General features: G+C 39.1%; 1 protein-coding gene across 11 annotated transcripts in view; it reads left to right on the forward strand.

The window, feature by feature from the left end:
• Trappc13 (trafficking protein particle complex subunit 13) overlaps positions 1–22453 on the forward strand; it is a 36547-nt gene that overhangs the window by 7127 nt on the left and 6967 nt on the right. For 7 of the 11 annotated variants that reach the window (XM_059276150.1, XM_059276149.1, XM_059276151.1 and 4 more), the window contains 8 exons: positions 2661–2729; positions 4514–4613; positions 6709–6793; positions 13067–13194; positions 16753–16825; positions 17510–17554; positions 20122–20139; positions 22264–22397. In XM_059276150.1, coding sequence (XP_059132133.1) covers positions 2661–2729; positions 4514–4613; positions 6709–6793; positions 13067–13194; positions 16753–16825; positions 17510–17554; positions 20122–20139; positions 22264–22397 — 652 coding nt within the window. The remainder of the gene's footprint in view (positions 1–2660; positions 2730–4513; positions 4614–6708; positions 6794–13066; positions 13195–16752; positions 16826–17509; positions 17555–20121; positions 20140–22263; positions 22398–22453) is intronic. The other 4 variants (XM_059276154.1, XM_059276156.1, XM_059276152.1 and 1 more) reach the window with 1 other exon arrangement.

Raw genomic sequence — 22453 nt, forward strand, 5'->3', positions numbered from 1 at the left:
TGCCTTTAAATAAATGTTAAAACAAATTCAGAGTAAAAAGACGTGGAGCCATCCAAGTTACAAGCCTTTGTTTGTTTGTTTTAACTTTGACCTGGTCTTGGACAAACCTAACTTGATCTCCCAATTTAAATAACAAATGTGGTTTTACTTTTTTCCAAAATGAGTTCTCAGTAATTTACTTAACCTTCACAAAATACCAAAAATTAATCTAGGGTTCAGTCTTGAGTGCCTCTGAGAGCCAAAGAGGTGAGGCCGTAAAACCCAGGAAAGACATTGAATCTGAAGCGGAATCTGCCTAGTTTCAATAATTCTGCCCAACCAAAATGAATATGCAAATTATGCTTGCCCTAGTTCACTAGTTCATGGCTTTTGCCTTAACTAAGATTTCTAGTGAATGTGTGTGTTTTGAGGTTTCCATGCTAGGCACTAGTACTATCTGGTGTGCCTAGTGAGTATTTGATTCTCAACTAAAACTCACATGTGTCTTTTTTCTTAAAAGACTGAAATGGGGGGCTGGAGAGATGGCTCAAAGGTTAAGAGCACTGTCTGTTCTTCCTGGGGTCCTGAGTTCAATTCCCAGCAACCACATGGTGGCTCACAACCATCTGTAATGAGATCTGGCGCCCTCTTCTGTCTGACGCTCTCTTCTGTCTGATGCAGACATACATGCAAATAGAGCACTCGGTATACTTCAAGTACATAAATAAATTATTTTTAAAAAAAGACTAAAATGGATATTTTTGACCAATAACTTACTTTAACATTCAAGCATGGGTATAAAATTACTGTCCAGTAACTAGTACTTCCCTTAGTTGCTCTGTCAGTGTTTCTTCTATGTGTGCACATACATAGGCCAGAGGACAGTCCAGGCATCTCAGGCACCAGCCACCTTGGTTTTTTGTTGTTTTGTTTGCTTTGCTTTTATGGAGACAGGGCAAGTAGACTGGGCAAGTTGGCCAGCAAGCGCCAAGGATGCACATGTTGTTATTATTCCTAGCCACTTCTGGAGTCATGACCTCGAATGCCCTGTCAGCAGTCAGGTAAAATACTTCGTTACTCCAGGGCCTTACATTCTATGTAATCCCTATATAATCTGTGCTCTGCATGGTGATGTAATTTGCACGCATCATGAGCATGTAATCTGTGTGCATGCGTGGCTTAGCTACATAAGCCCAAATGAGCATTTGAGAGGTGACCTATAAAAGCAGGCTCTACCTACTCCCCGCTCTCTCAAGGTAGCATGCACACACATACCCTTTCTTTTCGGTAGGCCTACCCACCTCCACCCTTTCCCTTCCCTAATAAAAATTCTTACAGTGGGTTCAGTTGTACCTCGTGTTTTCTCGAGTCTGGTAAATAATGCCAGCAAGTAAATAACACATGTCACCACCACACCACCATGGGTTCTGGGATCTAACTCAGGCACTGATGCTTGTACACAAGCACTCTACCAAATGAACCATCTTCCCAATCTGCTGTCAGAGTTTCTTAAACCTTGCTTTTTTAGGTACAGTTTGCTCTTTTGTACCTAACATCTTCAGTTTTTGAGACCCATTAATTATAAGACATGAGATGGTTGTAAACATGCATTTGATACTGTCATGTTTTATTTTGTCCTCTAGAAAAGTACATTGAGACCCAGTTTGTTCTAAAGCTCCAGGAGAGACGGCATGGTGCACTCCCTAATCTCAGCACTGGGGAGGCAGAGGCAGGAGAATCTCTGAGTTCCAGGACAGCCTGTGCTACTAGTGACACATTATCTCAAACACTCAAGGAATGAGCTGGGTGTAATGACTTGTGGCTATAATGCTAGCACTTGAAAGACTGAGGCAGGAGAATCCAAACTTCAAGGCCAGCCTGAACTTCATGACCCATTCCAGGTCATCTTGGGCTATAATGTGAGACCTTGTCTCAAAACTTCAAACAAGGACAATAAAGTTTAAGGAGTGAGCTATTTATGTAATTCTGTTTGCCCAGTGTGTGTCTCACAAATTTGCATTCATGTGGCACATACAGCTGTGGTGCACACCTGTAATCCCATACTAGGAGGGCTAAGGCTGAAGGATATAGAACGTGAACCCACCCTCACTTTATACAATCCTCTCCATAACTCCAGTTCCAAAGGATCTTACGACCTCTTCTAATCAGGCACTCACATGGTATACATGCACACATCCAGGCAAAACACTCATATACGTAAAAAAATAAATAAATAAATGAATCGTTTTTTAAAAACAAGTAAGTGAAGGTTGTAGACACCAACACCATGTCTTAAGCTGGTTAACGTTATTTGGAAGAGTCCTGCTTGACTTCAATGAGATATTTTTAATAAGACATTTTACCCTTGTGACCCCAAATTTACAAGTAAAAGCTGTTTGGGGAGAAGTACCTTTTGAGCAGTATGGAGCCTTCCTGTTCTAGTTTTGGTTCTGTCGCTGACGTGCTATTTATAATCCCTGATGTACAAATTACCTTCAACAGGCATTGTCTGCCTTGTCCATAGAATGGAGATAATAATATGGACCTTGTAGAGTATAGTGTTAGTACTTACATTTAATATTATAGTTAAGTGATATTAGCATGAAATGGGTGAATACTGTGCACTCAACTTGAATATTAACCCTAAACAATTAAAACATTTCGTCTTTCTTAATTTACAGTGATGCGATTGACTAAGCCGACTTTGTTCACCAATATTCCTGTAACATGTGAAGAGAAAGACTTGCCTGGTATGTAAAGAAAAGCCGAAGCTTGAGTTGTCCACATTGTTTTGAAATAAGCTTACTCTTTCCACTTTTTTTTTTTTTTTTTTTTCTGAAACAGGATTTCTCTGTGTAGTTTTGGTGCCTGTCCTGGATCTCGCTCTTTCGACCAGGCTGGCCTCGAACTCACAGAGATCCGCCTGGCTCTGCCTCCCAAGTGCCGGGATTAAAGGCATGCACCACCACCACCACCACCACCACCACCACCACCACCACCACCACCCAGCTCCTTTCCACTGTTATACTAACCATTTGCTGAATTCTGTGTTGCCTGTATTTGTACCTCGTGAACGGTGGCCCGATCGGAGAGATCGGGCTCATTTATAACCTACAGTTCAAGATAATGTTATCCTTTGATAAGAAGAGACTTTTAGTTTAAGATTCATTCATATCCTAACACTATCAGAATGTTACCTGTGTCCTCAAATATGCATTAGCATTCTATTTAGAATTATTGGTGTTTCTAGGGTTTATTTATGTCTTATGACCTGCATTTTCCTTTGTTTTTGAAGTATTTATTCTCTATGAGATTAGATTTTTTTGTTTGTTTGTTTAATTTTGTTTTATTTTAGGGACGATGTCTCACTGCATATCTCAAGGTGTCTTAAACTCTTGTTCCCATTGGCCCAACCTGCCAAGTGCTGTGATTATCAGCTTATACCACGTGGCCAGAATTTTTTTTTGACATAAGTTTTGTATTAGTAAAGATTTAGGAATGACATCTTATGTTGTAATGTATATTGAATTTTGATACTGTAATTCAAAAATGAGTATAGTATTACATCTCATTTTTTGTTTTTGAGACAGAGACTTATATAGCCCAGGCTGGCCTGGAACTCACCAGGACTTTGACTGGCCCTAAATTCATAAACCTCCTGCCTCCTACTTCCATGTGCTAGACATTTCAGGTTTGTATCACTACACTCAGTTGTATCTGTTTTGAGAAAGTTAAAAATTAAAATTGTAATACTATTTTCGTCCAGATTATAAAGGAAATCTCCCTCACCCACCTACCCTTGCTGCTAGGGATCAAATCCAAGGCTTTATTGCTGCAGTTTAGAGACACCAAGGCGAGGCCTCTCAGCCCAAGCAAAGTCTGAATTGAGAGTCTTAATTTTTTTGTTTTGTTTTGTTTTTTCAAGACAGGGTTTCTCTATGTAGCTCTGGAGCCTGTCCTGGAACTCACTCTGTAGACTAGGCTGGCTTTGAGCTCACAGAGATCTGCCTGCCTCTGCCTCCCGAGTGCTGGGATTAAAGGTGTGCGCCACCACCACCTGGCTGAGAGTCTTAATTATTAACCAGGCCAGGGACTGCCTGGAGAGAAACAGTCTCACAGAGCAGCCTCAAATGCATGTTACAAGGAGCTTTTAAAGGCAAAGAGCACAGAAAATCTGTATCCTGTTTGCAGTTGCAAGGGGAATTAAAGCAAGCCAGGAAGCAAGCAAGCAGTCTAACAGAAGCCAAAAACATGCAGTTAGCCGGAGCATTTCAACCCTGATGAGTTTCTGGAACAGGGTTCAGGACTTTCCTGTGGGACTTTTCACAACCAGTGTAGAAAAAGGGAAAATCAATTTCAGGTCAAATCAAAGATAGCTCCAGCTGAGACAAGCTGGAGGAAACTTTGTCTGGTCACATGAATCCTAAGCAAGTGCTCTCCCCCTGTGCTGCCCATTGGTCCCCATTTCTTTACATAAGTAGCACTTGCTTTAAATAAAGGTAGGCGTTAGAATTTTGTTTTTCTCTTGCTGCAGGTGATCTCTTTAACCAGTTAATGAGAGATGATCCTTCAACTGTAAATGGTGCAGAGATTTTAATGTTGGGAGAAATGTTGACTTTGCCCCAAAATTTCGGGTAAGAATGATCAGTTGACATAAGATGTGCAGCAATACCCAAAAGCTGTTATGTCCTGTTTGTGTGCAGAATGGGAAAGTGCTGTTTGCTCTGTAAGTGGTAAAAACTCATACAAATTGCTCTTGATGATTCTATCTTTATTTTTATTTTATTTATTTATTTATTTGTTTGTTTGTTTGTTTATTTATTTATTTATTTTAGACAGAGTTTTTCTGTGTAACAGCCCTAGCTGTCCTAGAATTCACTTTGTAGACCAGGCTGGCCTTAAATTCACAGAGATCTTTCAGCCTCTGCCACCCGAGTGCTGGTATTAAAGGCATGCGCCACCACAGTCTATTTTTATTTTTTTAAAGCAATATAGAACAGTGTCAATAGTGGTTCTAAAATGATGATAGCATTTTAGCTTTGTTCTTTGGGTTGTGACTAAAGCCATAGGTCTTGTCTATCTGGCACTACCACACACAGTTAACATACCCCAGCCTTAGTACTGGTGGTGACTCTGTGTTCTACCACACACTGTTAGCATACCCCAGCCCTAGGTCTTACACTGGCAGTGACTCTGTGTTCTACCACACACTGTTAGCATACCCCAGCCCTAGGTCTTATACTGGTGGTGACTCTGTGTTCTCCCACACACTGTTAGCATACCCCAGCCCTAGGTCTTACACTGGCAGTGACTCTGTGTTCTCCCACACACTGTTAGCATACCCCAGCCCTAGGTCTTATACTGGTGGTGACTCTGTGTTCTACCACACACTGTCAGCATACCCCAGCCCTAGGTCTTATACTGGCGGTGACTGTACGTGCCTTTAGTTGAGCTTACTGACATTGCTTTTTCAGAGCAACTCTCCTACTGGGCCTCATTCACACCCTTCTCTCTATAGAACTTATCAGACTTACCAGTTAATAAACTCTATTTTTTTTATTTCTTCTCTTATCCTATATTATCAATGAGTTAAAAAAGCCTATTTTCACAACTGGGAAATTTTGAGACAAAAGAATTTTTCAGGTTTGATGTGGTTTTTATGTTTTTGTTTTTTCTACAGGGTATAATCATAAACTAGTATCTTGAAAACTTGAAAATATATTTTTGTAAAAACTATTAAAATTATACAGAGTAAGGGCTGGGGAGGTAGTTCAGCCCTTAAGAGCACAGGCTGCTCTTCCAGATGATCTGGGTTTAATTCCCAACATCCACATTGCTGCTCACAACTGCCTGTAACTCCAATTCCAGGACATCTGTCTTAGTTAGGGTTTCTATTGCTGTGAAGAGATACCATGACCACAGCAACACTTGAAAAGGAAAACATTTAAATGGGGTAGGTCAGTCCATGGTCATCACAGTGGGACATGTGCCATGCAGGCAGATATGGTGTTGGAGAAGTAACTGAGAGTCCTACATCTTGTAGGCAACAGGAAGTCAACTGAGACACTGGAAAGTATCCTAAGCATAAGAAACCTCAAAGCCCACCCCAGCAGTGACACACTTCCTCCAACAAGGCCATACCCACTCCAACAAAGCCATACCTCCTAATAGTGCCACTCCCTATGAGATTATGGGAGCCAATTACATTCAAACTACCACAATATCTGACTCTTCTGGTCTGCTCACCTACTACATACATGTGGTGCACACACACAGTTGTAAGCAAAACACCTATGCACATAAAATTTAGTACAATTTTTTTTCAAAAAGCTATATAATGTAAAGCCAGTAGTCATTTTATTAGGAAAATAATGAAAAAGTTCTCCAAGATGAATTAACTTGGTACTTCTAGATTTAGAGCATAGTTATTTAAAAAGATAAAAATGACATTTTCTAGTGTATTCGGATATAACTCTTATGACAGCCCAGCACTGATTACAGTGGCCATATTTCCACGGTGGCCAGAAATTTGTGTAGCAGCTGACAGCTGTATTATATCATGTGTAGTTCCATTCTCACTTTGAAGTACCTAATGAAAATAAAGGACACTGAAGAAATATTTCCTTGACTCTTCAGTAAATGTTATTCCACCTGAAGTTCTTACATGGACAGAATGATTCCCGTCGGGACTGGATGAGTCTCTGCCTGAAATGCTGTTTCCTTTCACAGGAATATATTTTTGGGAGAGACCTTTTCCAGTTATATCAGTGTTCACAATGACAGCAATCAAGTTGTAAAAGACATATTGGTGAAGGTAAGTGACATTCTTACTTACAAAGCATTTTATTTGGATAAAAATGTTTATTTCTGTTGAGCCTTGGAAACCTCATTAAAATGCATGGTCCATACTAGACTTTTGAATGTCATTGACAAACACTGATGAGTACCAAATATTATGGAGGACACAGAAACATTGTCCTTCTACTCAAAGTTTCCGATCGACTGGATGAGAAAAATGACCATTCAGTCTAATAGTTGTAGTGTTTATGTGTGATAACATAACAGTACTTGAAAGACTCAGGAGGAAACAAGCTAGAAGTCACTTCCTGGTTGCAGGAAGGCATAGTAGAGGAGAAAAAGACCAGAGGCTCTTGGAAGACAGGTAGGATTTAGGGGAGGAGTATAGGGCTGGGGGAAACTGAGTCAGTGTGTTCTTCTAGAGGAAAACAAAATCTCACGTGCCATGTCAGGTGGTAAAGCTTTTTAGTGTAGTGTCTTGATAGCCAGGCTAAGATTTTAGCTAAAAAAGGAAGAAAACAAACAAACAAACAAACAAAAAACTCTTTAGAACAGCGACGCTGCGCTTTCACTAGAACTAGTCAGTGTGTTAGGAAGGCTGCGTGATCACCATGTGGGATGCTTTGTAAGAAATGGGGCAGTTAGAAGACTCTTGAAGTAGTTGAGAAATCAGACACTAGAATGCGCAAGTCCCTTAACAACTTGAAATGTATTCAGAAGAAAAAGGGCATAGATAAAGGAAGTAAAAATCCACTATGTGATGAATGGGTAGAGAAAATGTGGCGTATATACACCGGAGTTCTGTTCAGCTGTAAAGAAAAGGAATTCTGTGACTGGAAACTAGAGATCATGTTAAACAAAAGAGAAAGAGAACACCAGACTGCATGTTTTCACTTATCTGCAGAACTTAGACTTTAAAATTACATGAACTGTGTGTGTGTGTGTGTGTGTGTGTGTGTGTGTGTGTATGTGTATACATGTATAAATCGATGTGTGTATATATGTATATATGGACATGTGTATATACATTTATAAATGGATGTGAGTATATACATGTATATATATGGATGTGTATGTGTATACATGTATAAATGGATATGTGTGCATATACATACATATATGTAATATGAAACTAGACAAGTCACTAAGGAGGCTAAAGAGAGGGAGAGGAGGAAGCAAAAGGACAATCAAAGGAGAAAAAAATTACATATTTCATGTTTCATCTCATACATTGAGCATAGATTTGAAATGATACATATGAGACATGAAAATCGGAGGGGAAGAAGGAAAGGGAGTCATGGAAGAGTAAATATGAACAAACTAATGATACAAATGTATGAAAATATCGTATACCTATTGTATTTTTACTAAAAAATTAATTTAAAAAAATGTATGAAGAGAAGTTGATTCAAAGCTGTCTTTGAGCAGGGAAGTTAGACTATTAAAGTATTGCTGAAAGAGAAGTCTTTATATATATGTAGTTTTTGAGACAGGGTTTCTCTGTGTAGCCCTGGCTGTCCTAGAACTCGCTCTGTAGACCAGGCTGGCCTGGAACTCTTCCTGCGTGTGCCTCCCACGTGCTGAGATTAAAGGCGTGTGCCACCACCTCCTGGCTAAAAGAGATGTCTTAACTGCAGTGGTTCTGAAGATGATCCATAGAGCTTTAAAGTTAAAAAAGATCTCAGAAAATAAAATTTCACTTCTCACCTATCAAACTTCAGAAGCTGGATGCAAATGTTGAGTCAGATATGGACAGGGTCTGTACCTTTCATCAGATTAAGGGTTGGTAGAGTACACAGCCTGTTTAATAAGACTTTTAATCTAAGAACAGGTTTGTTTGTTTGTTCCCAAATGATAGAAAAGGAACAACTGTAGATGAATTTCTAAATTCTTATTAAATAAAAAAACACGGAGCCAGATATAGGGGTGAAAGCCTGAGAGAGATCAGGGAATTAGGGAAAGCCACAGCTAACCTTACCTCACCAACTTCCTGTCTACCCACAACTGTATGCTTTGCTGTTCTGCCATCTGATTTGCTCTCTCTGTCCAGCTACATCACTTCCTCTTCCTGCCCAGCTCTGTCACTTCCTGTCTGTCTACACAGACCTCCAGACCTCCATGGTTAACTAGTGTAGGAATTTAAGGTGTGTGCCACCATACCTGACTGTTTCCAGTGTGGCCTTGAACTCACAGAGATCCAGACAGATTCCTGCCTGCCAAGTGATAGGATTAAAGGCGTGTGCTACCATTGCCTGACTTCTTTGTTTACTTATAATGGCTGTTCCTATTCCTCTGATCTTCAGGCAAGCTTTATTTATTAAAGCACAAATAAAATATCACCACGTTTCAGCACAAATAAAATATCACCACAAACAACATTCATGATATTATACAATTCAAACTTAAGTGTCTATAGATAAAGTCTACTTTATACAACCATACTCATTTGTTATTGTGTAATCTATGACTGGTTTCCAGCTTCAATGTAAGATCTATAGATGGAATAGAATCTGTTGTCTAAAAAAAAAAAAAATCTAAAATTTGTATTACATGCTTTGTAAAGAGAAGTTTCCAGCTTTTACCTTAGTTGTCTTCCCTAACACCTCTCCAGAAGCATAAACTCCACAGAGGCAGGAGTTTGGGGCTGGTTTGTCATCTGGTAAATTTCCAACTCCTAGAACAGACTCTGGCATGTAATAAGTAATTAGGAATAAATGTTCAGTACAACATTATTAATAATGTCAAAAGAAGAGAAAGAATTACTCAGTCATATAAGTGTTGTTATGATTAATATTAGTAAAAAATGACACATGAACTTAGCAGTGATCTCATATTGTATATTGGACAGGAAATCAATGAAGCAGAAGAATGCCCCATCCTGAGTAAAAATGTGTACAACATTTGGAACCCCTGCTTCACTTTATATAAGTTGACTAACCTTGAGGAAGCTGTTATTTTCTGTGCCTTTTTCTAATCGTGTATACAGTGAGATAATACTTTAGATCTGCCCACTTCAGAATTGTGAGGATTAAATGATCAGTGGTCTAACAGCCAGAATGTATACATGGTAAGTTCCCAATAAATGTGAGTTATTACTGTTTCATAACTCAGCATAACAAAAGAGACAGCATAAATAAATATCCCACTTAAAAAATGACCAGCACTAAGAAAGTTAGGTTAGAATTAACTACAAAATGGGGGGGGGGGGGATTAGGGGTTGAAGAGGAGGCTTAATGGATGAAGGCATTGCTACACAGGTGACATTTGGGTGTGCCACTCCAGCCCATGTACTGTAACTCGGAAAGCTGCTCGCTTTGTGTGGGGTCCGGAACAGAAGCTCTTCAGCAGATCCAGGCTGCTGTGCAGGCTGCTCCACCACTTGGTCCATCTGATCCAGCAGACCCGATGGTACTTGAGGTGTCAGTGCCAGATAGGGATGCTGTTTGGAGCCTTGGCAGGTCCCTATAGGTGAATTACAGAAGAGACCTTTGAAAATTTGGAGCAAGGCTCTACCATCATCTGCAGACAGCTATTGTCTCTTTGAAAGACAGCGTTTGGCCTGCTATTGGGCCTTAGTGGAAACTGAAAGTTTGACAATGGGCCACCAAGTTCCCTGAGCTGCCCGTCATGAATGAGCTGGAGGCTGTCTGATACACCCAGTCACAAAATAGGACGTGCTCAGCAGTAATCTATTATCAAGTGGGAGTGGTATATATGTGATTGGGTCAGAGCAGGTCCTGAAGACACAAGAATGTTACATGAAGAAGTTGCCCAAATGCTGATGGTTTCTACTCCTGTCACCATGCCATCCACTGCCAAGCATTCATCAATAGCTTCTTGGGGTGTTCCCTATGATCGGTTGACTGAGGAAGAGAAGACTAGAGCCTGGTTTATTGATGGTTCGTTATGGAGGCACCACCCAGAAATGCACAGCTGTAGCATTACAACCTCTTTCTGGGACAACACTGAAAATCTCTTCGCAGTGGGCAGAACTGTGGGCAGTGCACATGGCCATATGTTTTGTTTCTAAGGAAAAATGGCCAGATGTGCGATTGTTCACTGACTCCTGCACTATAGTCAATGAATTGGCTGGATGGTCAGGGCCTTGGAAGGAGCGTGATTGGAAAATTGGTGAGAAAGACATCTGGGAAAGAAGTATATGGATAGATCTCTCCAAATGGGAAAAGGATGTGAAGATACTTGTGCCCCATGTACATACTTATCAAAAGGAGACTTCAGCTGAGGAGTTCAGTAATCAAGATTCACCTTTAATCTGGGCCACACCGTCTGCTGGAAGCCTATAGAAGGACACGGAATAAGGAAGCTTTTGTTCTTTGCCTGCTTGTCCTTGCCTTGCTAGCACATCTATTCCTTCACTGACGTTAGAGCCTAGTTCTTCTGGATTCCAGCATAGACTGTAGCCCAGCTGAGACACTCAGCCTTGTGGACTGAGCAACTACTGGGTTCCTACTGTGAACTATTACTTTCTAATCACAGGTAGCCATAGTTGGATTGGCTGGACTGCAGCCCATAAGTCAGTGTTTCTTAACCTGTGGCTGGCAACCCCTTTAGGGAGCCAAATGACCCTTTCATAGAGATCGCCCAAGACCATCTGAAAACACATATATTTATATTATGATTTAGAACAGTAGCAAAATTACCGTTATGAAGTAGCAACAGAAAATTTTATGGTTGGGGGTCACCACAGCATGAGGGACAGTATTACAGGGTCACAGTATTAGGAAGGTTGAGAATCACTGCTGTAAGTCATTTTAATATATCCCCTTTATATATATAAATATATATGTTATATAATTATTAGTTATATATATTTATTAGTTATTTGTATGTATTTATATATAATTATATAGAGAGAAAGAGAGAGAGAGAGATGCATTCTATAAGTTCTGTTACTCTAGAGAATCCTAACTAATAACAGCCAGGAACTGTGATGTAGAAGTAAACAGGAGAAGGCAAGAGGTTCCTGCTTCTGTAGACATTTCTAGTATTGGAAAAGGAAGAAAAAATATCACAAATAAGGTAATTTTAGATCATATTACATGTCGCAAAGGAAGTAAGAGCCTGTAGTCAATAGTTGACATAAAAAGAAGCTGCTAAGACAGTTAAAATGACAAACGTTCCAAAGTGGTCAGGGGGACATTGACTGGAATGTAGCCAAGTAGGAGACATTGCTACATTAGAGAGACAAGCTTTCTTCTTGCTGGTCTGTTTGTTTCTTTTTTAAGACAGGGTTTCTCTGTGTAGACCAGGCTGCCTTTTAATTCAAAGTACTGTCTGCCTCTGTCTTCCAAGTGCTGGGATTAAAGGCATGCGCCACCACCGCTCAGAGATAAACTTTCTTCGTTGATAACTTCAATATTTTCTACCTCTATACTTAAATTAGCCTCTAACACCTAATAATATATTTGAATGGTTATCTTTTAGTGTTACTTAGTCAAGCATTTATATATATACTTATCCATTTAGCAAACTCCCACCTAACCAAGATAGATAGATAGACAGATAGACCATGTGTTTGGGCTGGAGAGATGGTTCGGTGGGTAAGAGTACTGACTGCTCTTCCAGAGGACCCAGGTTCACTTTCCAGCACTCACATGACTGCTCATCTGTAACTCTAGTCCAGGGGATCTCATGTCAACTCTGTCCTCCACAGGCCATGCATGTACATGGTACACTTAAAAGCAGGCAAAACATTCATACACATAAAATTTAAAAAAATCTTAAAGAAAAAATAAACACATGTTCAAGCTGGGCACCATGGCTCATGTCTACAACCCTATGAAAACGAATTCGCTGTATAACTTGTGTTATCTTTTGACTAAGATTCTGTTTTCCAAATTCAGGTTAGTTCTTTTTGTCCCTTCTCTTCCCCCTACTGCGGTTGTAGTGTTCATTCTGATGTTGTTAAATTCATGCTACTGTTTGTATTGGTCCTGGACTCTCCCTGCTTCCTGGTTGGTGTCATTGATTTTGGTATTGCAGTGTATATCTGTGTAGTCTTGCCATAGTTCCAAACAGGAGAGTTACACAGAAAAATTTCCACAAGAAATGAGTGCTCTCTCTTTATCTCTTTAATGGGTTCCATTATGGTATTTTAATGTGAAACACACCACTACCCCTCATTAACCCCCTCGCCTCCCTGCGCTCCCTGGTCCTCTTCCTCTTCCCAGACAATCAGCCAGCTTTCCCCGCTACCCTTCCCACCCATACCCACACTGTAGATGTCTAACCAGCCTCATGTGGATACTTCTTACCTCTTTCTTTCAAGGCGGATCTTCAGACAAGTTCTCAGCGTTTAAACCTTTCAGCCTCCAATGCTGCTGTGGCTGAACTTAAACCTGATTGTTGTATTGATGATGTCATACACCATGAAGTAAAGGAAATTGGGACACACATGTAAGGATTAAGTTTACTACTTCTCAAAAGCTTTTACTCCTTTTTTATTTAGTTTCTTTTTTTTGTTTTTTGTGTATTTTTAAATTATATATATATATATATATATATATATATATATATATATGTATATATCCTACCTTGACAGTCAAATAGAGAACCAAAGAAGACAAGGTATGAAGAAGTCTCAAGTTTTGCATTCCTGGCCTGTGAATGTATTTGAATCTGAATACTGTTTTTCAGTCTGAAAACAAGAGGACACTTCAGCCCTCTGAAATGATTTAGGCTTCTCAATCTCCCATGGCACCCCTATGCCAGTCACCTCACGGACGCTGACTGTCTCTTCAGAGTATTTCTCATTCTTCTTCTCTCCGCCTCCATCATCCTTTTCTTCTCCTCAATCTATCTATTAAAGCATGTAACACAGCCAATATTAAATACAAATTATTTGATCGGAGGATTTCCCACCAGCTCTATTGAAGGTACTTTTTACTATATATTTTGAGATTGATATGAACTTTGGATTAGAATTTCCTAGAAGCCATATTTCTAGGCCACCATTTATTAATCGCCTGGCTTTTGAGAGCTTTCCCATTGGCTTTTGGGAATTCTGACGTTACATATGCTTTCCAAAGGTGTCTATACCGTAATCCACCGCCTATGCCATTCTGCCTTCTCTTTCCACACTGTGCTCATGTGGGTGCTCTTCTAACCCCAAACTCATTCTGTGGTGTAAAGCGTGTTTGCTTACAAAGAGCTGCTTGTGGCATTTTGTATCATTTCTCGTATCTCAGAAATAGCATGGCTTCCTCAGAAAAGGTGTCCTGACCTTTGTCTACAGCTTCCACAGCCTGTTGGTTTTTCCCGTCTTTTGTCTTTACAGTTACTAGAGGGTTAAAATAATATGAAGTCCGTGTAGTCTGTATATCCCGGGGAAATATCAGAGAACAGTGGTTCATAGTCACTGAAGCTGAGCTTCTGGGAGTAGGTGTGCAGAGTCACCGTTCTGTAGGAAATGAGCTAAACAACTGCTTTAGAAGACACAGAGCTCCAGGCTAGTCTAAACCCTGTGGCTGCCATAGTATTTCTGTTCGAGCCTCGTCTCAAAGCCTGTAGGTGCTGTAGAACTTCTACTGTGAACACTTCCAGGGCACGTGTTGTGGGGGGTGTGGTTTGGGTTTGGTTTTCATTGCTGAGTTTTTGTTTGTTTTGTTGTTGTTGCTGTGTGCGCACGGGAGTTTTTGTTTGTGCATTTGCTTGTTTTGGGGTGTTATGTTTTGTTGAGATGGGGTTATCACTATTTGGTCAAGTTGCTCTTAAACTTGGTATGTAACTAATCTGATCCTCCTGCCTCAGCTGTAATATGAATTGCTAATTACTCATGACTTATATCCCTTTCTGTGCCCTGCCATCTTCCTTCCTTCCTAGAGCTGGGATTAAAGGTGTGTGCCAACACGTCTGGCTCTGTTCCCAGTGTGGCCTTGAAGTCACAGAGATCCAGATGGATCTCTGCCTCCCAAAGAATGCTAGGATTAAAGGCATGTGCTACCACTGCCTGACCTCTGTGTTTAATATAGTGGCTGGCTTTGTCCTCTGATCCCCATGCAAGTTTTATTGGGGTGCACAATATATCACCACACTCAGCTTCCCCTACTAGTATTAGAGGCATATGCCATCATACCCAGCTCTGGTGTTATGTTTTGATCAACTTGCTTTCTAGCTCCTATCATCAGTATAAGGCACCAGTATAAAGGAGAAATTAAATTACCCAACGTTACCAAGCTATGCAGAGCTACTAAAAAATTATTTCCCAGTCATTTTATATGCATATAAGTATATATGTATATAAGTTATATATTTATACCAAGCTGTGTAGAGCTACTAAAAGATTTGTGTATTTCCTAGTCATTTTATATGCATATAAATATATATAAATATGTATATTTTTATATATGTGCATAGTAATATATATATATATAAATAACATTACTCAAGCTTTTATCTTTTTCAATTTTCTGTGAATATTATTCAACATCACTCATCACTCAGTGTCCTTGAAAACATGATTTTCTAAATGACTGCCTCTTAGGTGTTTGGTCAATGTGGTTTGTTTACACTAATGTCACAGCATATTTTCAGTTTTTGCTACTATAAACAATAAAATAATGAGTAGTCCAATATTGCCTATGAAGTCTTGAAGTAGATACTCTGTGGGACTACATCAACATTCTCGAGGCTTTAAACGAAAGCATTGTTTCTAAATTCCTTTCACCTTCTGGTAATGTAAAGAAACTAAGTTTCAGCCGGGCAGTGGTGGCGAACGTCTTTAATTCCAGCACTCAGGAGGCAGAGGCAGGCGGATCTTTGTGAGTTCGAGGCCAGCCTAGTCTACAGAGCAAGATCCAGGACAGGCACCAAAACTACACGGAGAAACCCTGTCTCAAAAAACCAAAAAAAAAAAAAAAAAAGAAAGAAAGAAAGAAACTAAGTTTCTCTAACCATCACTAACCTACGGGATTCTTGCCAAACCTTGTAAGATTGAAAATGATTATTTCATTATGTAGGTTTCTGGGCTATGTATGTGACTTACCACTTCACATTTTTATTAACTGTTTATAGGATTGTAGCATATCTATGTATTTTCATAATCTGGATATACATTCTTTTCCTCATATTTTGAGTGACACATTTGTACTTTGTTGATTGAGTTAGAAGAACCCTTTGTATATTAACAATTTAACCATCTTATCGTGTTATTAGAAGTATTTTATACCAACTTTTTGATTGTTTTAATGGGTTTTGTTTTGTTGAGATTTACTATGTATCCATGACTGGCCTGGAACTCAGAGATCTACCTGCCTCAACCTCTGCCTCCCAAGTGGTGGGATTAAAGGCATGTGCCACCACACCTAGCTTTCCTAGTGTTTTGGTTAAAATTTGTACATAGTATTATACCAATAATAACATGATAACTCTACCCTGGATTTCCTTTAAGATTTATATTTTTCTAGTGCAAATGAACTCTTTTTCCCCATCAGTCATGCTTATTCTGGAAATTATTTTGGAACATATTCTACTTCCAAAGGAAGAATTTGAAGATCCTATTCCAAAAGGGCTCAGTATCTATTTTTTACTTTTTTTTTTATTTATGTGTATGTGTGTGAGACTGTAAATATTGTTACTACATCAGGTGTGTGTACGAGCCATTGGAGACCATAGAGGGTGTCAGATCCCCTGGAACTGGAGTCAAACAGGCTATTATGAGCAGCCCTGTGAGTGGAGCATCAAACCCATGTCCTCTGCCAGAACAGTAGGAACTCTTAACCACTGAGTCATCTCCAGCCCCCGATCTCATTTTCTTAAAGTGAATTTTCTTGTTCATGTATTTATAGCTGTATATACTGAAACTTTTTTTCCTGCTATAATCTCATTTAGATACAGTTTCACATTGTTGACATAATCTTTTTTACATTTATAAGTACAGTTGAAATATGTTAAGTTTATTATTAAGAAGTGAGATGGGAAATGATTCTGGAATATTAAGACATCTTTCTGTTTCAGCTTGGTGTGTGCTGTGAGTTACACAACTCAGGGTGGAGAAAAAATGTACTTTAGGAAATTCTTCAAATTTCAGGTATTAAATATGGCAGAAATAAAGTTGTTTCCAACTGCCTTTCGTTTTTCTGGAAGTGTAATTATTCCTCTTTTTCTGGGGGGAAACAAGTTTCAAATAACTCAAGTAGCTAACTTCTGTGGTTCATTTATAAACTGGTGTTCAAAAGGTAGACTAAGTTAAGTTCAAACATAAATTATCATCACCAGTATAATGTTTTCATAATAAAATGAAACATTTTATTTAAAAAATAAGATCGGCCGGGCGGTGGTGGCGCACGCCTTTAATCCCAGCACTCGGGAGGCAGAGCCAGGCGGATCTCTGTGAGTTCGAGGCCAGCCCGGGCTACCAAGTGAGTTCCAGGAAAGGCGCAAAGCTACGCAGAGAAACCCTGTCTCGAAAAACTAAAAAAAAAAAAAAAAAAAAAAAAAAAGATCTTGTTTTATTGATGAGACAGAACACAAAAATATAAAGGGATAAAATGAATATAAAGCCCAAATAAGATGATTGAAAATATCATGAAATGTCCAAAGAATTATTTAAATGAAAAATTATTGATTGTTGTGCAGGAATAGTGCATATACACTAAAAAAAACTTCAACAATTAAAATTAGACATGACTTTGAGTCATTAAAGCCTGTGATCTAAAACAAACAAAAACAATCAAATCTGAATTTCCTGATTGATGTGCTTTGTTTTAACTAGGTTCTCAAACCATTGGATGTGAAAACCAAATTTTACAATGCAGAGGTAAGTGTTGGGCACTTAATAAGATTTCAAATTAAACATTGAAATCTTGACTGAAAACCAGAGGTGTTACATTTTCTGTCATGTTGAAGTAAACTGCTGGTATGACTGAACTATTTGTGATAATAAGCCTAAATTCCAGTAGGAAGTAAATTTCGTTAAACTATCCCTTATTCTTCTAGTTTCCACTTACATAGAATCCGTGTGTCTTGATTTCTACTCTCATGGTGTTCTGGGACATTCACCCCTTTTGTTAAACGACTGCCCTACAGTCCTCCATAACAGTGGTGGTGGTGTTGCCCTCAAACACTAGCAGTCTGCTGAATATTCACAGTGGCATTCTGGATGTTACAAGGTTCAAGTGGTGGGCCTAGACTCAGTACCCACGTGAAGAGAAGTGCACCAAGTCCACCCTGGGAAGTCAGTGTACCAAGTAGAGCCGGGCCGCGAGGGGCTTAAAAGCTTACTGGGAGAGCCGAGTTGAACAAAACTGGAGAAAGAAGTAACTTGAAGAGCAGGACATGATCTGTTCTTTAGCATAGAGAAAAATTAAGTAGGACTGACCCTAAGAGAAAGGATTTTTTTATTTGGATTATTTGTTTGGATTTTCCCCAAAAAAAATCTTTATTATCTCCAGAGCTGTAGAAATTGAGATGTCATCTAGGAGTGGCAGCACCTGCTTGTGATCACTCAGTTGGGATGCTAAGCAGGTGGGTGGTGAACTATGCCAGCTGTGCTGCACAGTGAGCCAGAGGTCACCCAGAGATATAGTGAGACCCCGGCTTGAAAAAATGAGGACTCCTTTTATGAAAAATCCTTTTACCCCTCAAAATCTCTAGGATGGATTAAGAATTACTCAAATGCAGAATTTTGTCATGGAGATTGTATCTTTTACTCATACCAGGTTGTGATCAGAAATTTGCAGTTATACTGTTGCTTAGTAAAAAGTGTGTGTTGTAGCTAGACTTGTTTAGCTGTTACAGTAAAGGAACCTAACCTGTAAGTACTTATTAGCGGAAAGGGAAACATGCATATAATTAACAAAATGACCTACGACAGCACATCCAGCAACAATGGGATAAGGAGTTGGAGCAGTCTAAAACACATCAACAGAAACAAAGAGGGGAAAAAAGCTCCATGGTCTAAAAGATTCTCAAAATTACAAGTTAGACCAACAAATACTGTTCAGTCAATAGCATGAGTCAAATGGTGTATTTCAAGTACTTAGTAAAGCACATCATTGAGAACGACTGATTTGTAACACTTCACTACGGTCCTTATGCCATGTATTTGTCAAACATGTTTTGATACTGTTTCTGATCATGCTAATGTGAGTCATCAAAAGAAAAACTGGTTTCATGAAAACTTTTGCTGTAGTTTTCTAAGCTGGGAAAGTCTTGCAGCAAGACACAGAAATTGGTAGCTAGGAGTCAGACATTTGTCACCTGCTGGGTTCAAATCCTTATATCAAGTGTGGAAGTGAAGTAATGTAAACAGGTATCTTCCCTAGCCCCAGGACACTTACTCTGGTGGAGGGGACTGCATAATATAACCACAATACATGTGATTCTCTGTGTCCCAAACAGTGACATGTAGTCACACTTCAGGAACATAGCAGTGACAAATTATCACCAGCTATACATTTAATGAAGGAGGTGTCATTTGACATTGGACTTAATAAGTCTACTTTTAAATCTGTATTTACATAATGCATAATAGACTGAAATCTAATAGCAATAAGAAGAAAATAAACTGAATTGTCTGGAATGGTCTATTCCAATATTTCCTGAAATATGACCTGTGGCAACTTTATGGTAATTTGAATCACCCAAGATCCTCCTCTAGAAAATGATTCCAGCATTAGGTAAATTCAAGAGAAGCTTTTATGATGTTCTGTTCTCAATGTGGGGTGGAGTATACATCCACCTGAGGTATGGAGAGTGGAGCACAGGTACAGGGTGTCACAGGAGACTGGAGCACAGGAGCAGGGTGTCACAGGAGACTGGAGCACAGGAGCAGGGTGTCACAGGAGACTGGAGCACAGGAGCAGGGTGTCACAGGAGACTGGAGCACAGGTAAAGGGTGTCACAGGAGAGTGGAGCACAGGTAAAGGGTGTCACAGGAGACTGGAGCACAGGAGCAGGGTGTCACAGGAGACTGGAGCACAGGAGCAGGGTGTCACAGGAGACTGGAGCACAGGAGCAGGGTGTCACAGGAGACTGGAGCACAGGTAAAGGGTGTCACAGGAGAGTGGAGCACAGGAGCAGGGTGTCACACGCAGGACAGTGGGCAGACTCCACCCTCACTGTGCCGTTTCCTATTGTTCTTGTTTAAATATTCAGCCACAGTGTTCTTCTCTGTCCCATTGTCATTTAACCGTAGCAATTTTACCTTCTAGAAAAGTAGTTTGTCATATTTCTGTATGTTGCTTCTTATTTACTTTCTTGTTTACTAATGCTGTCTTTAGTACGTAAAAAAAAATGCAGATATGCATTTTATTTTAAAGTTATTCTTTTTCTTTAACATTTAACTCTGATTTTTCTAATTTTTCTTTTTTATTTTTCCATTAGAGTGACCTCAGTTCTGTGGTAATTTCATTTTTTATTATAAATTTATATGCTTTTCTCACCCACTTTTGACTTTGCCTAATTAATCTCTCTATAAACCATAGTGGAAAAACAGTTAGTTGTGAATACTACATCTGTGACTTCAGACAGAAAATATACTATTTGAGCATACTTTTTAAATTGTTTGTGAGATTAAAAATTAAGTTGTCACATTGAGACGACTGCATTCTCATTTTCTGTTTTTTGGGATTTTTTTAGAAGAAACATACAATCTCATTATCTATATCCTTGTTATTTTTGATATTTTGCTGTGAAATATCCAGTTACCTTTCATTCCTTACATAGATGTCCAGTTGAAATTCATTCTGAGAGGCACAGTGGTTTTACGTCTGGGTAAAGTCAGGTAAAGCTGGCCTTTTGACAAACACAAGCAAAAGAGAAGCAAACTTCCCACACTGGCCGGATTCATGTTTTCCACGTCCTCGTCACAATAGGCAGCATCTGCTTATTGTGTCTATGTGTAGTAACAGCACTGGCAGCTGTAGCACTAAATTCTCCACCTCATTTTTCAGATGTCAAATTACTTCATACTAACTGTTCACACTAACTTGATTTTCCATTATGCTGTCTTCCTTTCATTTTATCTAAGCTGTTCATCAGTTTATACAGAGAATTGCATTTTAAAAATTGAAATATGGGCCTTGGGTTATTTTAAGAGCAATGGATTTATGGGATATATTCACTTACTTTCTTAAGAAAACATAATTGAGCTGGGTGTGGTGGCTCACGCTGTTGATCCCAGCGCTTGGGAGGCAGAGGCAGATGGATCTCTGTGAGTTCAAGGCCAGCCTGGTCTGCAAAGTGAGTTCCAGGACAGCCAGGACTGTTACACAGAGAAACTGTCTCAAAACAAAACAAAACAAAAGTAATCAAATGATGAGTTTCAGTGGCACATTGTTTTAGCCAGGTATGGTACAGACTTTTACTCACCAGCAATTGGAAGACAGAAGCAGGCAGGTCTCTGTAAGTTGGAGGCCAGCCTTGTCAACATAGTTCCAGTACAGTCAGAGCTAATAGAGATGCTCTGTCTCAAAACACAAAAACAAAAAAGGTAGATTGTTTTAAAAAGTCCTTGTACTAACATTTTCATTTGAGCACATGTCTAAAAGGCTAAGGAATCTGTTTTAGGCACATTAAATTATGATTTCATCATATTTTACATTATTGTCATTTTTGTGACTTCAGCACTTAAAAAGCTCATAATTCCCCAATTTGAGGGCATAGTTAATTTCCAAGTTTTATAACTGAAACTTTTTTTGGGGAAAAAATGTAACTACTGAATACCCTTGACATAACATTTATTCTTCAGTCACTCAAAGGAGACCCTGAACCAAGAGGCATAAAATTCAGGATGTTTAACAGAAATAACCAGGGAATTAAATGTTTTTGTAAATTGAATGTTTAAGTTACCCACTGACTGAAATGAATGATGTCATTTTGAATTGTCAAGTCCACAGAAAACTTCAGTATGACTGATTTAGAAGCTGAAATGTCATTAGGCCACTTCCCATACTCTTGTTTCAACCTTAAATATCCATATAAAATGAACCAAGAAGTGATTCAGACTACTTCTAAATTGCTTTAATTTAAAAAGTTACACTCTAAAGGGTATAAAAACAGATTATTCATAGCTAGTGGTCACTATCTCAGTTGAAATAATTACACATTAGTTACACTATGCTGGAATAGTCAAATGAAGACCAGGTTATCTTCCCTTAGCTCTGTCTGAGTGAGCCCATCACACTGAAGTTCCTCCTAATATTTTAACATCAGATTTGGAGTTTTTGTTGTTACTGAAATACTAGTTAAATACATACTTTTGGATTCTACAAATTATATCCTAGTTATCCCACATCCATTGTTTGGCAGGGTACCTGTTGACTAACATCTCACTTTGCTCCTGTTTATTATGTTAGGATGAAGATTTCTTTTCTTGCATTAATTGTGATAATTTTGATTTGCAGGCATGAACTAATCACATTTGTGGTTAATATTTTTTCATATAAGTAAATAATTTATTTTCATTAAGGTAAATACTTTAAATACCATGACATTTTGGTGGATTTTTTTTTTCCATGTCCTCAGACTGATGAAGTCTTTCTTGAAGCCCAAATTCAGAACATTACAACCTCACCCATGTTTATGGAGAAAGTGTCACTGGAGCCGTCGATCATGTACAACGTAACAGAATTGAATTCCGTGACCCAAGCCGGGGAATGGTAAGTATGAAATGTTCGCTATTCCCGGGAAAGACGCAGGCTTTTCCGATGTCCCC

This window comes from Peromyscus eremicus, chromosome 11, assembly GCF_949786415.1.
Source record: "Peromyscus eremicus chromosome 11, PerEre_H2_v1, whole genome shotgun sequence".
Lineage (NCBI taxonomy): Eukaryota > Metazoa > Chordata > Mammalia > Rodentia > Cricetidae > Peromyscus > Peromyscus eremicus.